The following is a 22,781-nucleotide window of genomic DNA, read 5'->3' on the forward strand; positions in this document are numbered from 1 at the left end:
AGTAAAAGTGTGTTTTGTGGTATAGCAAATAAATGTACGAGCAAGGAGAAAATTAGGAAAGTCAGTCGCTAATCATTTTAAGAAATAAAAATTGATTGAGTCAAAAACTTTGGAAATACAATATATAATCTATGTGATAAGATCCAGTGGTAAGTAGAAGCAACACAGATTACTTTGATCTGTACATCTGATTCTGCCAACATACATATTTGAAAATGTATCTATCATAGCTTTATCATTTTTTATATTTCATCACCAAATGACAATGTAAAGCATCAACTACTGAAAAATATGACTTGTTGGGCACGTATTGACACGAGTCATGCCCATCTAGTAATGTTTAAAAACTTGAGTTGTGCCTTTTGAGGCATATGTTTTTTTTTTAATTATTATTATTTGGAAGATAAAGAAATTTGGTAGATAATATGGGATGATGGTAGGGTATATGTGTGAGTTTGTGTGTTATTTTAAAGCATACATTATTCCTCATGGCATATGATATATGTCATTTACGACATAACTCGTGAAATATTAATCTTTTAATTTATATTATAATTTATTATGCCTTCTACGTTACAACTCGTAGGAAATTATGATACAATCATATAAACCTGTGCTTTCGGATATTTTCGAGTGGGAAAATTTTCAAAATAACAATATTTTAGCTTTTAGTGGGGATCCTTAACAACAGTTTCATTATTTATTAAAAATGCCATTATTTTAGTTTGTTAAGGGATTAGTTATGTATTTATTTTATTTTGATTAATTTGAAAGAATACAAATAATTAATAACAAAACAGAGAAAATCATGGAACAAAATAATTTAAAAAAGGTACAAAAGATTTTAAATACAAATCAGTTACGTTTTGAAAAGAGCATAAATAGTCATCTTTCCGTCGAGCGTGTTTTTGCTTTCTTCTTAAGAACATCAAAAAAAAAAATTAAAATAATTTAGTCTGTCTTCCGAATCATTCATCTGATAACTTTCAAAACTTCTTCAAGTTGAATACGACATATTTTTGAAACATAATTTTTCAAAATTGACAACTATAAATTTATCGCATCCAGTGAACAATCGAAAAACAATCAGGTATTTTTTTTCTGATTGAATCAGTGAAATCTTTGTATGCATTGGGATTTATAGCTTTTTCGGATGTTTTGTTTCCAAATTATGATGTATAACGAATGAATTTTTATTATTTTTAGTTTAGTAGCTGTTTTTTCTGTTTGAATGCATACAATAATTTGTATCCCATTAAGTTAATGTAACTAATCGATCATGAACTATATGTTGAATACAACAATATATACAAAAGTGAGATGAAAATACAAAGTGAGATTGAATACAAAGTTGTGAATACAAAAGAAATACTCTTTTCATTTGAAATACAAAGTGACTTTGAAAGGTAAAATACAAACTAATGGATCATGAACTATATGTTGAATACGACAATATATGACTACAAAAGTGAGATGAAAATACAAAGTGAGATTGAATATAAAGTTGTGAATACAAAAGAAATTAAATACTCTCTGCATTTGAAATACAAATTGACCTTGAAAGGTAAAATAGACACATAAAATACAAACTTGTTGGCATACAATTAGGTTGACTACAAAACAAAAGAGAAATACAAACTTGTTCACATATAAATTGAGATTGAAATACAGAATGAATACCCAATAAAATACAAAATTATTGTTAGCATACAATTAGGATGAATACAAATTAAGAAGGAAATACAAACATGTTGGTATACTAATTGAGATTGAAATACAATGTAAAAACAAAAAATGTAAAACTTGTTGATATATAAATAGAATGAATACACAAATAAACTGTTGATTCAGACATTGTAGACAGATAGACGATTTCCCCAAATCTAAAACCCTAAAAGCAAGTATAAATGTATTAAAAATCAAACAAAACAAATATATGAATGAATTTGTAGATTCTAATAAATCTGAAATACTAAAACGAAATCAGAAAAAATTTGTTTAATCAACTAAAAATCTAAAATACATAAATTTTACATGAATATGTAAACAAACTTGCATAAAAATTAACAGAAAATCCGTAATATGTACAATGCGAAATATAAATCATAAAACGGTGATATTGAAAACAAATCAAAAGAAATATAAATAATTAATCGAAATGGATAATGGAAATTACCTTGCCAACTGAGAAATCTGCTTGAATTAATAAAGAGATTTCGTTTAACAATAAAGAAAATTTCTTGATAAACAACAATTTAGCACCTTGAAGAAAGATAAACTTGAAACGTGAAAGGTGGGGAAGAAACGTGAAAGTTGGGGAAGATACGTGAATGCTGATGAAAAAAAGTTAATAGTATTGGTTTAATTTTTATTTTTTCACTTTAAATGGTTATTGGTATATAATTTGGTCCAATATAGGACTCTTTCCATAAATAAAATTAATTTAAAATACTAAAATCTGAATACATATTATTTTATAAATATATTGTCATTCTGCCATTTTAAATAAATATTTTAACGTGTTATTATTTTGACTAATTATGTTATGTATTATGACTTAATTGTTGATTTTCCCTATTTTGGATTACCTTTAAATAGCCCAAAGGCCCAAAGACCAAAAGCCCAAACTATTCACTACATTGTAATTCTGATCACCCCGCGGAGAGTCGGTGACGGAGTAGAAGGAGAATCGACGAGGAAAAAAACAGTGCGCTTCAATGGATACTTCTCCACTCAACGAAGCCTTGGCGTCCAGCTCTTACGACAAGATTGCTGATATTTGTGACAATCTCATGCTCCAGGCAATTTCTCCCTGTTTTTTCTCTCTATTTATTGTCTTTCTAGTGTAGTCCTTTCAGTCGATTTAAGAAAGAAACCTAATGTTTCTATTCGCTTTGTTGGTATTCATAGGGTGCTGCTGAGGGCATCGAATTTCATGATGAATGGCCCTACGCGATTCACCTTCTAGGTCATATTTACAGCAATGACATGTAATCTCCTATTTGCAACTTTACTTTGGAATTTTAGGGTTTTAAGTTGGATGATGTGAAGGAATTGATTTAGAATTACATTGTTATTGTCTTACTTTTGCAGTAATAGTGCGCGATTTCTGTGGAAGAAGATACCTGCAGCTATAAAGGAGGCCCGGCCTGAGGTGGTGGCAGTTTGGAGGATTGGGCAGAAGCTTTGGACAAGGGACTATGTCGGTGTGCACGAGGCTATTCGTGGATTCAGCTGGAGTCCTGAGGTTCAGCCCTTCGTGGCTTCCTTTGCAGGCAAGTTTGTGTATCTTTATTCGCCATAGAACAAATGGTAGAGATTTAGTTGATCATCCTTTTCTGTTTAAAAGTCGATCGTCTTCTATTAACTCTAGTAGTCTAATCAGTTCTGGTTAGAAGCTTTACATAATGTAGAATATGAGTCCTAGCAGCAGCCCAAGATTTGTTTTTGCTTGTTGAATCCATAGGATAATTGGATTCTGAATGATGAAGATGAATGAACCCATAGAGTAGGTAAAATGTTGAATATGTGAACAACTAAGACATAACATCTCTAAGTTATAGTGCAAGAGGAGTGTCACCTCTTGTTTCGAAATAAAAAGGGAGAAGTTAAAGTGAGGGTTGAGATTATATTTCGAAGGTTCTATCTATTAAATTTATACTTTAGTTGGCATTTGGAAGGGATCAACATTCTTTTCTGTGCCTGTCAAAAGCATAGAAGGTTTTGCTGCTATAACTAATAATTGGGACTTATAAATGAAGTGCCACTGTGCCAAAGGAGTCTAGCCTCTCTTCTGGGTTAAGATTGAATGTGGATCAAGTAAGTGTAAGGATTAACTATATATTTCCATTGTTGAATTAGTAGAATCTATGAATCTGCACAAATCACAAAGTTGGGCTGCAGTCCAGGATTAGCTATTGGAGTTTGGTAGTGGCTTGAGACTAGAATGATGTTCTCTGAACTTATCTTGAAGTCTAGTGGCCACTTTCAGGTAATCAGCTTAAATGGGCAGGGATAATTGTTCTCTACAGGTCTCTATGTCTTGGTACAACATCGAAAAATTTGAAAATGATATCTTTTGTTAGCAATGGGCCATTGGCTGTTTGGTACGAAATAGTCAGTATAAGCAATTATTTAGGATGGGTTTACTGATGTGATCCCCTGAAAGGGAGATCATAATGGTGATGCCTTTTTCTCAATCACGTGTCAATTTTGTTCCTGGTTGATGTCATGATTGTTGGTTGGGAGTATCATCTCTATGCTTGAATCTTGATATTATGTACTTATTGACCTAGATTATCTATGTCTCCCCATCATATTTTTCTTCATTGTTAATTTTGCTCTGTGTTCATTTTTGTCAATTACTCTTTATATGAGTTGGGCGAGCTTAATCGGTTCTTTGTTTTCCGCATGCGCAACTATGACAAGGCGTTTTATTTACTAAAACAAGGACTGTGTAGACTCTTTGTATTCCATTTACTGATGGTGAGTTAGTTGATGTTCTGGGTTGTTTTAATTATTGGGTAACTCTCCAGATACATGGAATTTATCATGTACTTGACTGAGAAAATAGCTATTGAGGAAAAATATCTTTCCGCATATAAAGGATAATTTGGCGTGTAACTTTCTACTAATAAGACATGCAGTAATACTAATTCCATCATATTGCTGTCCATCCCACCTATATAAAAAACAAAACTATACTACATTTTTATGAGAGGTCAAGGATTAAGTGATTAACTGATATAGGCATATACCAAAATATATGCTCTCCTCAATATATGTTGAATTCTTCTGTCTGGGGGGTTGGTTGTGGTAGAGACAGAAGCATGGATGAAGTTGTTTTCAGACCATGCTGATGGAGAGGAGCGCAAAAGAATTTTCAGCATGCTTAGTTCCGAGTTCCAACTCTAGGATCTTCTGTTGTGGTTAAAAGTAAATTATTTAGTACTATTTTTTGTAATTCATGCAGCATTATATTTTTGTGACGTCAGGTGAAACTATACTTCACCACATTATTTTTTTTCTTTCTGCCAAATTATTTGGGGCTGTATTTGTAAGAAAATAAAGTGATTGTTGGCACATTGTAGAGGGTGGTGGTTTCATATATCCTTAATGTAAGTTGGCTATTTGTCTAAATATTGGACCACATTGCTGGGGAAATGTTCGAATAGTTACCAGCGATTTTTTAAGAAAAGCTTTTACTCAAATCTGTGAAGGGAATCATATAATGCAAACATGAACTTAAACTTCTTGTGCCCCATTGTTTTCTTTGTGGTTTTGCTATACAGGGTGCATTATGTATACATATGTGTACTTATTTTGCTGTATATTTGATTTTTATATCATTTTCACATCATCCTTCTGCAGAATTATACAAAAAAAGGATGTTCGAGCTCCTTCTTTCTGCTTATTCAACCATCAGCACAGAAGACTCAGCTCGCTTCCTGGGAATGAATGAAAATGATGCTACAAACTGTAAGTTGTTATCCTACAGCGTGCATGCTTGTAGTCTCAGAGTTCTTTTTCTGTACATTAGAGGACTAAATGAACTAATGTCTATCAAAAGGAATCCTTGTTGTGTCTGCAAGGAGAATCATCTCCATTTTCTTCATTGTCTAGTAGACCATAATTTTGGACTTGATTGGCTAGGTATCCTGCTCCTTGATTCACCTTTAAAAGTCATGCTAAAATGTTACTTTCTAAACCTTCTGAAAAGGCTCTCTAATATCTCAAATTCTGCTCTTTGATGTCTTGGTAGTTGTTCCTTTATCAATTTCACACCCCTGGCGGGGAGTTTCTTAACATCTCCTTTAGTTCCTCTGCTAGGATTTAACCGATACATCTGGGATGCCCATCAATTCAGCAATTAGGCTAATAAATTGTCCTAATTTTTCCACTTACCAAAAAAATAGTCCTAATTTTTCCAAGGTCAGCTTTCCATTAACCTTAATTATCCTAATGATGCCATCTAATCTTGCAGTTGGCACTTCCATCAATGATCAATTTGAACTTTCTGATTGGGAGAACAAGTGAACTGATTAGTTATGGCGTCATACACTTGTCTAAACTGTAATTTGGAAAAAGCCAATCTTATCAAAAGTAACATTGTCTTTGATTTTCCTGCAATGAAGTGAATTAATAGTTTTTCCTACTTTTATGTAGCTTAACTTTAATAGCAATCTCTTTGGTGGATTGAAGGTGATTATTGAGTTTGATCCAAGTTAAAAAGGGTATAAAAGATAATTCTAAAATCAGATCAATTTGTTTGAAGCGGTTAACTAAAATAATAGGTGCACATCAAATGTTAAGAAGCACATACAGTGAATTCTTTCAAATGCTTATCCATTTATCATTGCATCCCAACCATTATGTGTTCACAAGTTTTCACTGATTGGTAACAATAAGTTTGTCGTCTCCCTTTCAGATGTGCTGCAACAGGATTGGGCGTTGGATTCGGCATCTCAAATGCTTACTGTGAAGAAACAGGCAGTTATAACAGAACAGAAGTTAGACCCCAGTAAATTACAGCGCTTGACTGAATATGTCTTCCATCTGGAGCACTAAACTGTTTGCTGGTTCCGCTATTAGGTGCTTTTCTTACTCGAAATGGTTGGAGAAATTAGCTTGCCAAATTTTATAGCAACAGATCTAAGCATGGATTTACTAGCATGAAGTCGAGAAGAGTATAGTTTTTGAAAATTTTTCTTTGTTAAGGGGCATTAGTAGATATTGAACAAATGTTGAACGATCTTCTTTTATTTAAGTTTTCATTTATTCTATTTAAGATTTTCCATTCCGTTCCCTGCTCTGGTGGATGTATTTGGAAAACACAACTATGACCATAGGGAAAACACAACTATGACCATAGGAATTATGCTTAATCTTAACTGTCCTGAGTTAATTATACGTCACATCTGAGAAGATTGCAGGAATTTCATCAACAGTCCACCAAGGCACATAATCAATCAATTCACCAGAAAGATCACCAGGCCCCTAATATTAACAAAAATACGTCACTCTGAACTTAAAACTGAAGATCTAGTGAGCAAGAAAATAAGAAAGTGTACAAACATATATAATTACTATCCTTGATTTCAAGTTCCTCTAAATATGGGGAGCTTCTTAGCAAGCAAAGAGCCCATGCAACCTCGACTAGTTTGTCGAAGCAAAGCTCAGATAGGTAAAGACGTTTTAAGGAATTTAAGAGCGGAGGGAAGCTTAGTTGGTACTTCACCTGGTCCTGCAAACATGAACTAGGCAGGAAGAAAATGTCGAAAAACAGGATGATTTAATTTAAAGCCCATAGAATGGCACATGAATGATAATGCATTAACTTGAAGTCACGAAGCAAGAGTTACCCGGAAATTACTGTAATCCCAGTGGAGATGCTCGAGAGCAGGAATAGACTTGAAAAACGCCACAAGATCATAGTTTCGTGCCTTTACAGAGCATTCCATAGACTCGTGTGAAATTTTTGCTAAAAGAGGGACACATTTTAGATGTATATTGTCCGAGAAGACAAATGACCTCAACTTGGGAGCATTAATTTCAATGTTGTTTGCATTATCAGAGTGATCCAAGAACCAAATGCTCAAGCAACAGGCAACGGGAGATAAAATTTCCAAAATCTTCAGTCGATATTGTGACTTGACTTAGTTCTAAGTTAATTAATCCCCTAAAGACTGGTGGAGGACGTACTAAACATCTTTGGAGAGTCAAATGTCTCAACTGCAAACATGTGAAAAACGAAGAAGGCAATTTGTATACGTTATAACCCGTTGGAAGTTGAAGAACAAGATGTTGAATGCCACTTCTTGAGAGGAAAATATATCAAGATGTCGATCTTAGGGCAGTCGACAGGATCAACGATGGAGATGATGAACTTAGAAATAGGTCCTGCGTGAAGGGCTAAAATGTGATAGTAAATCTAACTGTAGGGGATATAAATTCGTCTGTTGTTTCCCAAAGTGTTTGATCAAGCTTCAGCTGTGAAAGTCTACACCAATTATGTCTCCAATTTTTCGATAAGATACTTGTCCTAACAGCATCTCGTAAAGGCAAACACAAAAGTATGTCAAGAAGAAAACTTTGTTTTCCTTCATTAGGTGTCATCATATGCCAGTAAAATCTGCAGAAAATAAACGAAAACACGTAAGGTAAGGAATATGCAAGTATTATCTTGAGGTTACTAATTCGTACGTGTCTTATTCTACTAAACCACAACGAGAACCAGAGCACTATCCAAAATTTCGAAAGGATGGATGCACTATCACAATTTGCATTATATATGATCGTACTTTTCAAGTATGAGTTCGCACATCTATAATTGAGTGTTTTTTTTTTAAAAAAAATGTAACACTACTATATACAATTAGGAAGGAGGGCATGCGTTCACTTAAATATTCAATTTGAGCTGCATTTATTATTTATACCCAGAAAATAAAAATACACTCTTGGTTTCAAAATTCTACAGAACTAGAATAATAAAAAGCACATGAGTTATGTTAACAATGAAGAAAAAGAAAAGAAAAGAAAGGAGAAATTGAAGATGAACCTGAGGATGAAACTTTGTGATTTGTGAAGTGCTCCTAAAAGGCTAATTCAGTTGTATTCTAATTAAATTGGGGATGAAGTTGTGATTAGTACACGTGTAAATACTGAAATCCAACATCACTCTAAAGGTGACAACACATTGAGTAGAATAGATAAATTTAAGGTGTTTATTATGTTTCGATTATTACATATTTTATTTATTTTTGATTTTTTTTATAGATTTTTGTATTGTGTACTTGATATTTTTTCTGGACAATCTCTTTCTTTTTTGTATCTAAATTTATTTCACTTGAACGGATTTTTTTTAGAAACAACATTACTATTTCTACGAGATGATAATGATAAGGTGTATGTATATTGTGTACTCCTCAAATCTTTTTCGCTAAGTAATGAGTAGAATACCATTAATATGAATTATGATAATGCTCTTAAAGGGATTTTTTTTAAATAGAGAAAATGAATATTGAGAAATTAGATAAAATGAAGCCCTACTATAACATCATTACAAGATAATAGAATATCAAATAATGGCTACTAGTAATAAAATAATTGAGATTAAAAAAGTGAAAGTGAAGAATGACTGTTTTTTTTCCTACTCGGAGTTTGGTGTTCAAGCTAAGTTTCAATTAAATTTAGATCGTACATTGCAATGTTCATTTGAAGGTGACGTTTTCAATAAAAACTTGTATGGCTAGTACTGTTGAAATTCTCAATCCACAACAGTAATTTATGTCTTTAACATTAACCTTAACTAATTAAAAGCATTAATTAATAAATAATCTACCTAGAAAAATAATACTTCTAACTGCTATTACTTGCTCATGTCACATCCCACCGGTTTTGTTGCTTCATAGATATCAACAATTGATAGGAACTTCCTTTGTTTATTAACGCAACCCATTTTGTCTGATATTTCACCATCTGAATTCACCTCTGGATAATTATATTTTGATCTGCTAATAATAATCATGTTAAAAACAAGAAAATTAAAGACTATACCGTAGTCTAAAAGAAGAGTTAATAAATTGACCATATATATTAAACATGAGATTATCATGACCAGGTAATTAAGAATGATTTTTTTTTCAATGTAAAGTATTTTTCTTTTGCATTATATATATATACCAAATACACTTGCAACTTTGCATTTCTTATGCTCGTTTTGATGCTTGAATTTTTTTTGGTTGAGATATTCGTATTGAGATCTTTCCTTGCGGGAGAACTCCAATTATATTCATCTTCAACTGGTGAGAGCATCTTAGTACACTTCAAAATCAAGGAAAGTAACTTAATCAACTATAATTCAAAAAAGTTTTTAACAATAATTTTTAATTTTTTTAATAAAATACAAGTCTTTTTCAATACATACATCGCATAAAAAAACTCCAAGTAGGAACTAAGTATATATTGTTGAATAATATTAGTTGAAACTTAGCTTGTTCAAAACACTTATATGCATGCAACTCTTAAAACAAAACTTTACGCATCAAAATATTTTTTATAAGATCAATGGACTGCAAACATTTTGTTACTTTTCAATGCAATCTTGTTTGTATGTCAAAATAATACTTCGTAAATGCATGCAAAATATGAAACTAATTGACAAGTGCAGAATAACAGATACCCAGAAAATAATTGAAATACACACGTACAAACTGATCTAGCGTAAACACCATGCACCATCCATCGTAAAAGAACCAAAATTCTACATTTCATACAAATTAACAATTTATACGGCATGAATAGTCACCTTGTAGAGGTCAGTGACTCAGCAGTGGCGAATTTACAGCCAAAAATTAGGGTATCCGCACCCGTGGTCTCTTCGTAAAATTAGATATTTTATATGTATATTTTTTAAGATTTTGTATAATATTACATTCTTGCACCCGTACTATAAGAAGTCTAAATGGTCCACATGGTTAAATGTTGAGCTTTTGACCTTGAGGATTAAAGATCAATTCTCACTTCAATACATTTTACTTGGTGCACTCATGTTCGAAAAATCCTAGCTTCGTCGTCTCTGTCAGTTAGGATTCGTCTCTGTCAGTGATGGAATGGAATTTTGTACTCCTCGGCATCAAACTGCGAGCTTTAACAAAATTATCATCGATTTGTGTATATATATATAGCAGGTTTCGGTGAAAAGCCTCACCTCAAGGGATGTGACAGTGGCTTCCATATGGACACTACTCAATCGTTACTTCAAAACTCCCCACATATATATATGCTTATTTTAGACATTATCGTTCATATATATATACTCATATATTAGTAGTGGAGTTGATCAGACGATCGAGACTCTCCACATGCCGACTCAGCAGGGTTATAGATTCATTATTTTTAACGTCTCTAATTCAAAACCGAATATATATAATTTCTGGAATTAACAACTTCCAATAATATCTATTGTTCAAGGAACAGAGGTTATTGGTAATTAACCTGATTATTTGAGTTGTCGTCTGCGTCTCCAGTGCTACCGCCGCTGAACTGAAAAAGCTGCAACGCCGCCTTCATCTCCGGTTGCATTTTCTTATTTTTCGCCATTGACGGTGATGTGCATTTCTTCATTATAAATAAATAAATAAATAAATGTACGTGGAGACGGAGAGTATTGTGTGTATATATAAATATATATAGAGAGAGAAATATTGCTTTGAGATGGCTAATCTCTGTGGGTATTCCTATTTCACGTAGGATATATACGGAATTAATTACGAATAAGGAAAATTCCCAAATTTACTATCACATATATTGTTTATAATTATAATTTAACCTCCATTATATGAATCATCGACACAAAAAAAGTTTGTTATTTGTCTTAATTTTAAGTCCTATATATTGGCTCATATATAAGATCCCCATGTTCAAATATAGTTGCTATATCTTAGGCCACGTTCATAAATCATGCATATATAGTTTGTAACAAATGTACTTAATAGTTTGTACCATGAAAAAACACGGCAAAAATTGTTTCCATGCCTTTTGAAAAAGGTTCTCATGCATAATTTTAAAAAAACAAAATAATCACGCAAATTAAACTTCACTATCAATTTTCCAGTCAAAGTTGACTACTAATATGGTTAGAAAAATTAGTTTGGCCATGATCTTCTCTGGAATTCCCTCAACTTACAAATATTTTCTTTTATATTTGGGGTCTTCTCATAAATTTCAAAAAAATCCATATTTATTGATTTGATATAAATATAAAATGTATACATTTATAGAATGGAAATTATTTTATACTTTTTGATATTTCTTACGTAATATGATTAGTTTTATCTTTTTAATTTCTTGTCAAAAGTTTTGAGCCTTAGGTTACATTATTATCATTGAAAATAGAGAAAATGGTCAAAAAACCCTCCAACCTATGGTCGGATTTTTAACTACACACTCATACTTTACGGGGGTCCTATTACCCCCCTAAACTATTTTATAAGGAAATAAATTTCACCCTAAAATGACATAGTCACTCATGTGTATTGTGGTGTAACACACGCACATGCCATGTCAGCGCCATGTCAATGCCACTTAATAAATATAATAAATGAATTATTTTTCCTACTTTTTTTTAAATTATTATATGCCCCATTAGAAACCCTCCATTATCATTAAGAACATCACCATTATCAAACTCACTTCTCATCCATTGACATTCTGGCAAGAGAAAAGACGGTAAATTTTTTTCGACGAGTAAAAGTTTCTCTGACCAATATCTTTATCTTATTCCCCACAATTTCTCTCAAAGTTCATTGCAACACATTTTACTCATGTTGGGGGGCATATGAAGGGATATACCCAAGTAGTCTATGGGCATGCCATAAATTTTGAATTCAATTTCTTTCTTTTCTCAATGTTGGTGAAAGTAGCAAACCAAATTAAAACATTGAAATTAATCCAATTGAAAAAAATTATGATCCAATTGAATTTTTATGCCCCATTTCTAAAATACCCCAATTTGTTGTTAAATTCAAGAATGTGAAATTAGAATTAACGTTTGAGATCCGGTAAAAAAATTGAATTTTGAGTTCTTTATTTTATTACTTTGATTTGGGAGTAATAACTAAATTTGTTAGACGGTTAATATGTAGAATTCCTGAAGAAATTTGTAGAGATTTGTGATGAAAAATAAAAATAAAGCAAAAGTGTGAAAAAGAAGAAGAGGTGTAGGGTGAGTGTGAAGAAGAAGAAGTGTGGTGCGGTTGGGTTGGGGTGGGATGGGGGAGATTATTTTAATTTAATTAGAAAGAGAAAGAAACTAAAATAAAAATATGAAATAAACATAAAAGCAGCCTTATTTATTCTCTTTTCACTCTCTTTGAGAGAGTGAAATACACTTTCTCAGCCAACTCAGCATTAAGAGTTTATTTATTCTATTTTAAAACAGTTAAGGGGGGTGATAGAACCCCCGTAAAGTTTAAGTGTGTAGTTGAGAATCCGATAATAGATTGGGGTGGCATTTGACCATTTTTCTCTTGAAAATATGATCAGATGTTACAGAAATTAACGTACTGGCAACTTAGACAATAGTACGTGCATGCACTCTAAAATTATCATCATTTATAGATCTGTAATATATAATACTATAATTGCAGTATCATCTTCATATCTTTACTTCTACAGTAGTTTTATAAGTAGTCAACAAATAAACAACAACAATAATTATACATGATCAATCTCAAACTATTGAGATTTGTTGTATGAGTAGTCACTATCATTTTGTTAAATATTTCAATCAACAACAACAACGCATTAATTCACGACTAGCTATATGAACATTCACTATCATAAATACTCCATTACTATCCATAATATTTCAATATATCCAACATCTTTTATATATTCTAATGGTTATATATACCTCTCACCTACTTAAAGTCTCCGTTTGGGTACAAAAACAAACCACTAGTTATTTGTTTTTTCCTTTTACATTTCTTTACATGGAAAATCACAGATCGATTTGATGTGTTATCAATGCTTTCTAGTCGAGGTTGTTGCATCACACTTTGTTTAGTGTAGGTTACATTACTTGTATCTGATGCACACTTAAAAGATAGCAGCATTTTTGAAGTCCCAAAAAAATTCCTTTTATTTATAGTTATAATAAAAGCAGGATTTTTCTACAATAACTTCAGCCACATGTGAGGAGGCCATTCAAGGAAGAAAAAAACTAAATAATAGACTGAGTCCCCATAACGGCAAGTGGGTGCGAACCGTCCATGCCGCCTTACCATATATAATAAGGCTCCATTCAATTAGTTAAAAGGTTACAATATTTTATTTTATTAGTTTTTCGTTCGATGTCTCATACTCATATAAAAACTCAACTATATTCAAATCTGCACCGAAAAAATTCACAATAGAAGATAAATCACACCTTAACTAATGCAATTTTGTACCCAATAAGATCTAAATTCGAAATACTCATTGTTAATTTTGAGTATCATCTTTCTACTTCAAACAATAATATTTCATCATTACCCAAATGATCTCTTTCTCTCTTTTTCTACGCTACAAGAAGGGTAAACGACTGTCATATTAGCAATCAAAATATGAATATATGATGTGAGGATAAGAAAACAACATCTTATATGTTGTATTGTGTCTTGATAATGTGTTGTGCAGGTTTGCTAGTAAAATAATTATGAATAATATTGAATCATCTTAAACCTTTTATGATACCTACACATATAAGAGGTCCATACACTCTATCCTCCCCAGATCCTATTCACTTTATCCCCAGATTTCACTAAGTGGAATTTTACGAGATATGTTATTATTGTTGTTAAGTTTTTAAAGGTGCAGGCAAACATATAAATTGAGGGGGAAAATGAGGTATGACCCCAATATATCAAACTCTCGAAAATATCTTCTTCTTCTTTTTTTTAGAAAAAAAATACTAATTTGATGTAATTGTCTGATCAATTTCTTGATAACCAACATTACGTCCATATTCACATGCCTTAAGATTGGCTTTTAATTCATGTAGCACAAGTAATTATCATAAAATTAAACGAATTAGATAATCAATAACATGTGCTATTTAAATAAACTTCCAGTATTTTGATTTTATTAATTTGCTATGTCAGAAAGTTGAATTCAATCTGCAAGGTTTAAGAAGAATATTCTAGAACACTCGAGAATCTCCCCCATTCAGTAACCCCAATCCCCACCAAATCAAACAAACCCACATATGATGAACATGAACAATCAGTTAATTAGTTTAAGGATAATTTTTAAAAAAATCAAAAGTAAAAACTGGTGACAGGAGGAATGGAAAAAGGAATTACAAATTGGAATCAAACTCTTATCAACACTAGGAGATAAAGATAAAAGTTCAAGCAGTCAATCAACGGATCTACTAATATTTTTCATAAATAACTGGATATACTACACCAAAAATATCTACAATAATGTTTATTGATATCGTTCGATTGATAATTAATATATACACGAAATAATTTACATATATGTTTTTTGGCTATCAGGATTTAAACTTGCGATGTTTATTCTTAAGGATCAAAGGTTTTGTAACCTGATAAAGTGCAGCGACGGATCGGAACTTCCTTTTCTTAGGAGGAGAAGCTTCATCTTCCATATTCACGGCTGTTGACGATGATACCTCCGCCGTATCGCCGACGCTTTCTTCTTCTACGATCACTACTCTTGAACTTTCACCGGCGTTATGGTAAATTTCACGGCTGCTATCGGAATCGCCGCTGAGCTGAATAAGCTGCAACGCCGCGTTCATCTCCGGCTCCGTCAGCTTTTCCGGTTCCGTTTGAATTCCTCTATTTTTCACCGTTGATTTCTTCATTTTATGGCAAGTCGGTGTTTGGTTTGCGGGGAAATTGAAGGGGAAGGAACTTTTGTAATTCCTCAGGTGAGGTGGGTAATGACGAAAATATCTTTCAAGTAAGCATATTTTTTAAGCCTTGTTTAATTAATTAATTAATCGCTAGTTTCAGAGATTTTTTTAGGGACAAGATTGTAATTTACGCATTTCTTTTGGTCTTTTTTTTTTGGGCATGATTTGGTCATACCTTTTGCTCTACGTAAAGTTTAAACTATAAGCTATTTGAACAAAAGCAAGAATTTGAACGATCTAAAACCAAGGTAGAAAACTTTATTACATGTTTTATTTACTTTTTTTTTTTTAAAGTTCGTGTAAAGTTGAAATTGGATAATCAAATTAAAATGAAAGAGTATCTCACAAAAATAGAACCAGAGTCTTATACTTTTAAATTATATATAATTAGTGTCAGTCTAAATAAAAAACTTAAGCAAGGTGCGATTGGTTTGCAAGATAAAAGTAGTTCCCACTATTTAGCAAGCAAACAACGTCACAACTCAGGAGGTATAGATCACCTAAAACAACGTGTAACAGACAAATGGATTTTGTTTGGATTTGTTCATAGGGTATTAGTAGTGCCAACTTATCAGACTTTAGACATCACATCACATGAGTTTTTTTTAAATGGTTTTCTTTTACGTCACATGAATACTTGTGTGTAAACATTACTAAGTTTTTTTTTTTTTTTTGAATACGAAGGCGTTTGAGTTAATTTGTGCACAGTTCAATTATTATACTAGATATTTGTTACCTCCCACAGCACAAATATTGAATACTTTTATCTATTAAAGTTAAATAAATGAAAAAAAGCCATTTAGTATTTTTTACATGTGCTCCAAATTTAGAAGCATTAATATCTGAGGTAGGCATCTAGCAATTGAACATGTGTAACAATATGTTTTTTTCTTCTTCTTTAGTGAGGAGTTAGACTAGGCTGTGGTCCATAATTATTTAGTAAGAGAAATGGTAGAATTTTCTGTGCTAAGTGAAACATCGAACTTATGAAATTATAATAATCAAACTGTGACCTTAACCCCAACATAAATAATAAACGTTCACAGGGGCAAGTAAATTTGGCAGGCTGTACCTTTTGTATATTGCTAAGTGGTAATAAACTTATAATCAAACGAGCATTGCTTGGCGAGAATGATATTGATCTTCGTTATAAATATGGAAATGTAAAGATCACAACAGAATTCGTGCACTACGTCTCAAATGGCCTGATTTCAATATCCAGTTGTTACTTACGTACAACTTTTCATCACATCAACGTACACAAGAGGCGGATGAACACTAATTTTCTTGCTTAGCCTGTTGATCATATATGCATTCTGTCCCTTGCATCTCGACAGTGAATTTAACCAATGGATTTGGAAAACTTCTGGGATCCGGATGAGCATAGCCAAGTTTCCTCCTCAACCCAGACAACTCGTGTATCCAATTTGGAAGTATGCGTCTTTGTTAGGCATTAATGAGATATCTGTCCCTAGGATCTTCACTGTGTATCCCTTTGCATCGCGACTGCAGGGTTTGAAAATAGTGTCTTGTTAGGCATTGATAAGAAGATGCAAGTACCATACTTTATACAACATTAAAGGTAACACGACATCATGCCCCACAAAAACCTAAGAACAGAAATTCACTATGTAAACAAGGAAATGCATACAAAAATCCATCTGTCATTTCATAATCAGACGTCCATCAGAAGGCATTGTATTCAGCAGGTGGGCATAACATTATTGCAGATTCATAAGGTTGACTGAGATGAATTTAGATGGTGAAACATGGTTATTGAGGATTCATATATCCAAACAACTTGTTTGGGACTGGGACTTTGTTGTTGCTGTTCAAAAAACACAAAAGGTTGTGCAAGACTCATTCAATTTTGTTTTTGGAGACTTCATAAAACCCTTATTGATTGAGAATTTTGCACGACAAACACTCATCAACATTAACACATAGGATAAACAAATACACAACTACTTTTTGGTTCAACCAGTTGAAACCAATTATTTTGCTATTTGCCTACATCTACCATAATTAGTTTCAACTGGTTGATTATAAAAAATATGGGCAAATATCCCAACTCAGATCTTCAGAAAGGACATTTTCCATTTATTATTACAATTTTCGACAGCGAGAACATTTGATTGGCATTCCCACATGCGGAGAAAGTTCTTCCAAATCATTTGTGGGGAGAAAAAACAATCAAACATCTATAAAAAGGTACTTACATAGCCCCAGCTTGTGAAGAGAATATTCTGAGACCCGTCAACTTTTGAAGATCTTGTCTAAACCCAGTAAAGAGAACCTGAAAGAAACAGCTTTTGAACAGGAACATAAGCAAGACCACAAGCACCGCAGAACACTACGCTTCTCTAAATAAATGGAGGAAATATAGAGTGGTGCCGGCATGGAAATTCAGGAAGCAACAACATTTATTCAGGAAAAATGTGACCAACTATATTCCAACAAATTGACAAGTGCAAAGTTTGAAGCAACGAAACAAGCATGCTCTAGCATCCAAGTTACAGAGGAGTCAAGTTAGAAAGGTTGAATAATTTAAACACATATGTGCTGATAATACATCTTCCAGAATGAGAACGAGAAGGTGAAGAGGCCAACACTGATATAAAGACAAAAACAATTAAGAGAAATGCTATGAAATACAAAATAATCACCGTTTACATAGTTGGTATAACCATTTACTCTAGATTACATGGCTGGGATAGCTGACAGGTGATAACTCACAAGAAGCAGAAAATTAAACACAACTTGAAATGCATCTTTCAGCTGATACTTGACTGACATAATATGGAAGGAGGGCTTATATGACCTGTGAGACAGCAAATTAATATGCTGTTAACTATGACCAATTGAAGATCCTATGATCAACCTTATAAGATGGTAAGCCTATTGCTGTTGCTACTTTGGAAAGAGAGAAAAGGGCACCGGCCCTAGAAAGTAATGGGAGTGACACATGACATCTTACCATAATGGTAAAAAAGGAAATGATGAAGACAGAACTTAAGTGCATTTGAACTCTATAAAGTTGGCCACTGTGAATTTTAAAAAACATGAGTAATTTTAGACAATTCTCATTCATTTTGGAATGTCAGCTGACTGCTTAACAGTGGAGTAAATCAAGTTGATGCTATGGTCAGTAGTACTTCAAAGGTTAAGCTTACCTACATCGAGGACGCCGACCGAAATTATAAAAGATGCCAATATGCTCTCGATGTGCGGGACAACTCCTAGCGGCTGTCGCCAACAAGGTTGCTGGACACAGTCAAATTGAGAAACAGAAGAACAAAGTCAATACTCACATATTCTAGTTGAAAATCAAACAATCAAGAAAAAAAAAATTAGATGAAAATCAAATAATCAAGAAATTTTTTTTTAGTTGAAATTCTGTAAAAACTTGAAGATGAACAAAACAACATGCACAGTCTTAGCAGCTTTAAGAGCCTTCTTAAGGAAGCCCTTTTATCTGCAGACCACATACCTTCACATCACTGATAACAATGTATGAAAATTGACAAAGTAGTATAAAAGTTTCTCACAAGACTTTCAACAAACAAAACATTGTTTTTCATTGTAAATTTAATTTCCCATTTCAGTTCTTCTCACTCAACAAACTCTTCAAATCTTCCCTCCAGCGGTCCAGCCTCATATTATTACACTATTCCTTGGTAGCTTAGCTGATTTTCATGGACTATTTCCCCTCTTATTAAAAAAAAAAAAAGGCACTAGTTCCATGTACAATCCTTGAGTTTCTGATAGTTATCCATCAAAATACTGTCAAAATGATGGAACCCTATCAGACTATCAGATGACATAATAAAGCTTATCACAAGATGACCTGGATAAAACTCATGAAAAGGTAAGCAGAAGGCATCTTCTCGTTTTTTTTTTCTTTTATTTGTTTCTATTGCCAGTTTTCTTTTCTCTAAATGAGGGAGCTTATAACCTGAAGAAATTAGAGGGACACATGTAATGCTTCTCGTGCTAATGATGAATTGAACTAAAGATCTTAGAAATGCAGGTCTTATAAGTTTGTAAACTAAAGGGTTCCTTCCTGTTAATTCCACAAATGAAACACTTTGTGAACTTATCAAAACAGGTAAAAAAATCTACCAGATTAGGTAGTTTTTTGGAGCTTCTCACCTTACAGAAACGACGATGACCATGCTTCTTGAGCTTGATATAAATATGCTGAAGCAATCTTCTCAAGTTCTGAAGCACTTGAAGAGAACAACGATTCACATGTTCCTTAAGCAGTGCCAAAGGAACCAAATTAAACAGCCACTGGGATATCCAAACTTGTCTGGAATGGTACAGATTGCTTTGAAGATGATAAATCAGGATTCAAGTTCTTTGATGGTGTGAGCCTTACTTTATAAGCTTCCTTTACCATCCCAGCTTTTAGAAGGCATGATGTCAAACAACTTACTGTGATATCATCTGGGACACAACCCAAAGACAGCATCTTATCAAAAATCGCCATAGCTTCAAGCATTCTTCCTTTCATGCAATGCCCAAGAATGAGAATGGTGAAGGTGATTTTATCATGGCAACACCCTTTGCTCTCCATTTCTGCTGCAATGACATTTGCTTCACTCAAATTACCAGCCCTGCAAAACCCATCAAGCACAGGGTTGTATACAAATGGTTGGGGGACAATATCATCCCTCGATTTCAATTGCCTCAATAAGTCCCGAGCTTCATTTAGCCTATTTTCCTTGCTCAAAGCACTGATAAGAACAGAAAAAGTATATAGGTTTGGAGACAAATTTCTAGTGTTCATTTCATCCCATAGCTTTAAGCCCTGATCTAATTCTCCAGTACGACAATAACCGTCAATGAGAGACGTGAAGGTAACAACATCAGGAGGGTAACCAACAGCACACATCCTCCCATACATTTTTATAGCAGAAAACATGTCTCCCATCTTGCCAAAACCATTGATAAGAATGTTAAAAGTAACCAGATTTGGACTAATACCGTAAGTAGTCATTTCATCCATCAGATTTATAGCCTCATCCATTCTGCCCAGCTTGCAGTAACCAGCGATAACAGAAGTATATGTCACAACATCAGGTGACAGTCCATCTTGTAACTCAAGATTTCCTAACAAACCTCGAGCCCTGTTTACTTGACCAACAGAACACAACCCATTTATAAGAGTGTTATACGTAACAGTATCAGGGAAACAACCAAAACTTCCCATGTCATTGAAAAACTCAAATGCCTTATCAACTCCTCCAACTCGACAAAGCCCACGAATCACAGTGTTAAAAGTGCAGGTATCTGGAAACAATCTCTCTGACCTCAAAATATGATGTTTGAAAAAATCAACAGCTTCATCTACCCTACTTCGTTTCATTAACAAACTCAAAAGACTATTATGTACAAAAGGCCTAACAATTCTACCTTCCTTCCTACCTAACTCAGCTTGTGAAATCAAAATTTCTTTGGCAGTCTCAAACTTGCCCGCATTTGCAAGTGCTAATACTACACTTTCCAAGATCGAATTTTCTAGTAAATACCCATCAGCTTTCATAAACTTAAACACTAACATAGCGGAATCGTGAAACCCCATCTGAGAAAGTGACCTCAAAAGCAAATTAAAACTCCCAATACAATGAACAAGATTCAGATTGATCCTAGTACACTGTAAAAAACGAAATGCCAATCTGGGGTTATTCAAATTGTTATTAATATGGTGAATAACGGTGAAAGCAATATGTGGGTCCAAATTTTGACGAAAATAATCAGAACCGAATACATCAAGTGATTGAGAATGGTGAAAACAGAGGAGACATACAACTTTAGTAAACCAAACCGCTTCAGGTCCAGGTCCAGGTCCGTATGAAGGGATAGATTTTGAAGAAGTGAGACCATGAAATCGAGCAATGATTAAGATATTGGACGCCCGTTGAACCCACAAGGGCATTATCTCCGGTCGCCGATAGTAGGGGTTTGAATCGATCTTAGATTTAGAAGCCGTTTTTTAGTCATACCATTTCCGGTACCGGAGGTGATAATATTTATTGGGGTTTAGGGTTTTGGAGGAGGAGGCGGCGGCCGGAAAATGACTCAGTGGCGTCAATGATAAACGCAGGCTAAGGTTAAATGTTAAACGCAGTGTGACAATGCCTGATCCCTCTTTCTTTATTTTCCCATTCACTCTCTTCTTTTTTCTTTTTTCTTTTTTCTTTTTATTCCCTTTGTGAAAAAATAGTTTTCTATCTCTCACTTACTACAATTTAAAATAGATTTTCACATCTTTATATTATTTTCTTGTAAAATATAAATATAGATATTTTTTTAAATGTGATGAACTACTGAACCAAGGGATGTTTGGCTATGAAATTTGTTGTGTATTTTGATGAAAAAATATTTTTTATTTTTAAAGTGAAAAATAATAAGTACTTTTTTTAGTATTTATAAATTGGAGTTGTGTTTGGCTATAAAATATAAATTAGATTATTTTTAAAATTTTATGAGTAATTTAAAGTGAAAATAATTTTTTGCTCGAAGTCTAGCTCAAAAATAAAAATAAAAATATGATTAAATGTCTCATTATATCCCCGACAATATTTACCAAACTATAACATTTTAGAGTAAATTGTGTTTGTTTGGCAATAATTTTATGATAATATTGTTCAATGCATTTTTCAAATACAAATACTTTTATCTAATTTTTGATTGTGAATGTATTTATTTTCGTTATTTTTATTATTTCTTTTTTAAGGCTACTTTTATCTTGAGCCGAGGGTATTGGAAACCGTCGTTCTATCTCTGAGGTAGATGTCAAATTTGTATATACTCTATTTTTTTTCAAGACTTTATTTTGTAAAACTATACTCAATATGTTGTTGTTGTAACTTTCGTTAGTGAATGAAATGTACATATTCTACCAACATATAATTAGGGGTAATTTAGTTTATTTTATGCATATATTGTGTAATGTAGAAATCAATATTAGTATATGATTGTAATGTTTTTTTTTTTATTAATAGTGCATAGATTATAATGTTACGATTAACAATAGAAGGATTGAATTGCTTTATTTTTGTATTAAAAATATTAGCTTTGAAGATTATTAGTTTATATATTTATTCATTGTATAAAATATTGCAATTTTAAAAAGATAAAATTTAACATTTATTAGGAAAATCAAAACAACAGCCATACAATATATATAAGAATACTTTTTTTAATAACATGTGTTCACTCAACTAAGAGCCCGTTTGGATTGACTTAAAAAAAGTAACTTTTAAAAGTGCTGGAACTTATTTTTAAAATAAGTAGTTATGTGTTTGGATAAAAGTGTTGCAGTTGAAAAAAAAGTTGTTGATGTGTTTGGCAA

General features: G+C 32.8%; 2 protein-coding genes across 2 annotated transcripts; one reads left to right on the forward strand and one right to left on the reverse strand.

The window, feature by feature from the left end:
* The first annotated feature begins 2,633 nt into the window (after positions 1-2,633).
* LOC125816548 (COP9 signalosome complex subunit 8) lies at positions 2,634-6,804 on the forward strand. Its single transcript, XM_049496164.1, has 5 exons — positions 2,634-2,801; positions 2,911-2,990; positions 3,094-3,275; positions 5,371-5,478; positions 6,428-6,804. Exons 1-5 carry the CDS (start codon positions 2,718-2,720, stop codon positions 6,565-6,567), a joined length of 594 nt encoding a protein of 197 aa, XP_049352121.1. The 5' UTR covers positions 2,634-2,717; the 3' UTR covers positions 6,568-6,804.
* A 10,017-nt stretch (positions 6,805-16,821) lies between these two features.
* LOC125814994 (pentatricopeptide repeat-containing protein At2g06000) lies at positions 16,822-21,563 on the reverse strand. Its single transcript, XM_049494420.1, has 5 exons — positions 19,860-21,563; positions 19,574-19,642; positions 18,599-18,685; positions 17,641-17,717; positions 16,822-16,927 (listed from the first exon to the last, which is right to left on the reverse strand). The coding sequence occupies exons 1-5, from the start codon at positions 21,360-21,362 to the stop codon at positions 16,822-16,824; spliced, it is 1,842 nt and encodes a 613-aa protein (XP_049350377.1). The 5' UTR covers positions 21,363-21,563.
* Between the last annotated feature and the right edge of the window lie 1,218 nt (positions 21,564-22,781).

Source organism: Solanum verrucosum, unplaced genomic scaffold, assembly GCF_900185275.1.
Source record: "Solanum verrucosum unplaced genomic scaffold, falcon-dt-bn FXZP01000261.1, whole genome shotgun sequence".
NCBI lineage: Eukaryota > Viridiplantae > Streptophyta > Magnoliopsida > Solanales > Solanaceae > Solanum > Solanum verrucosum.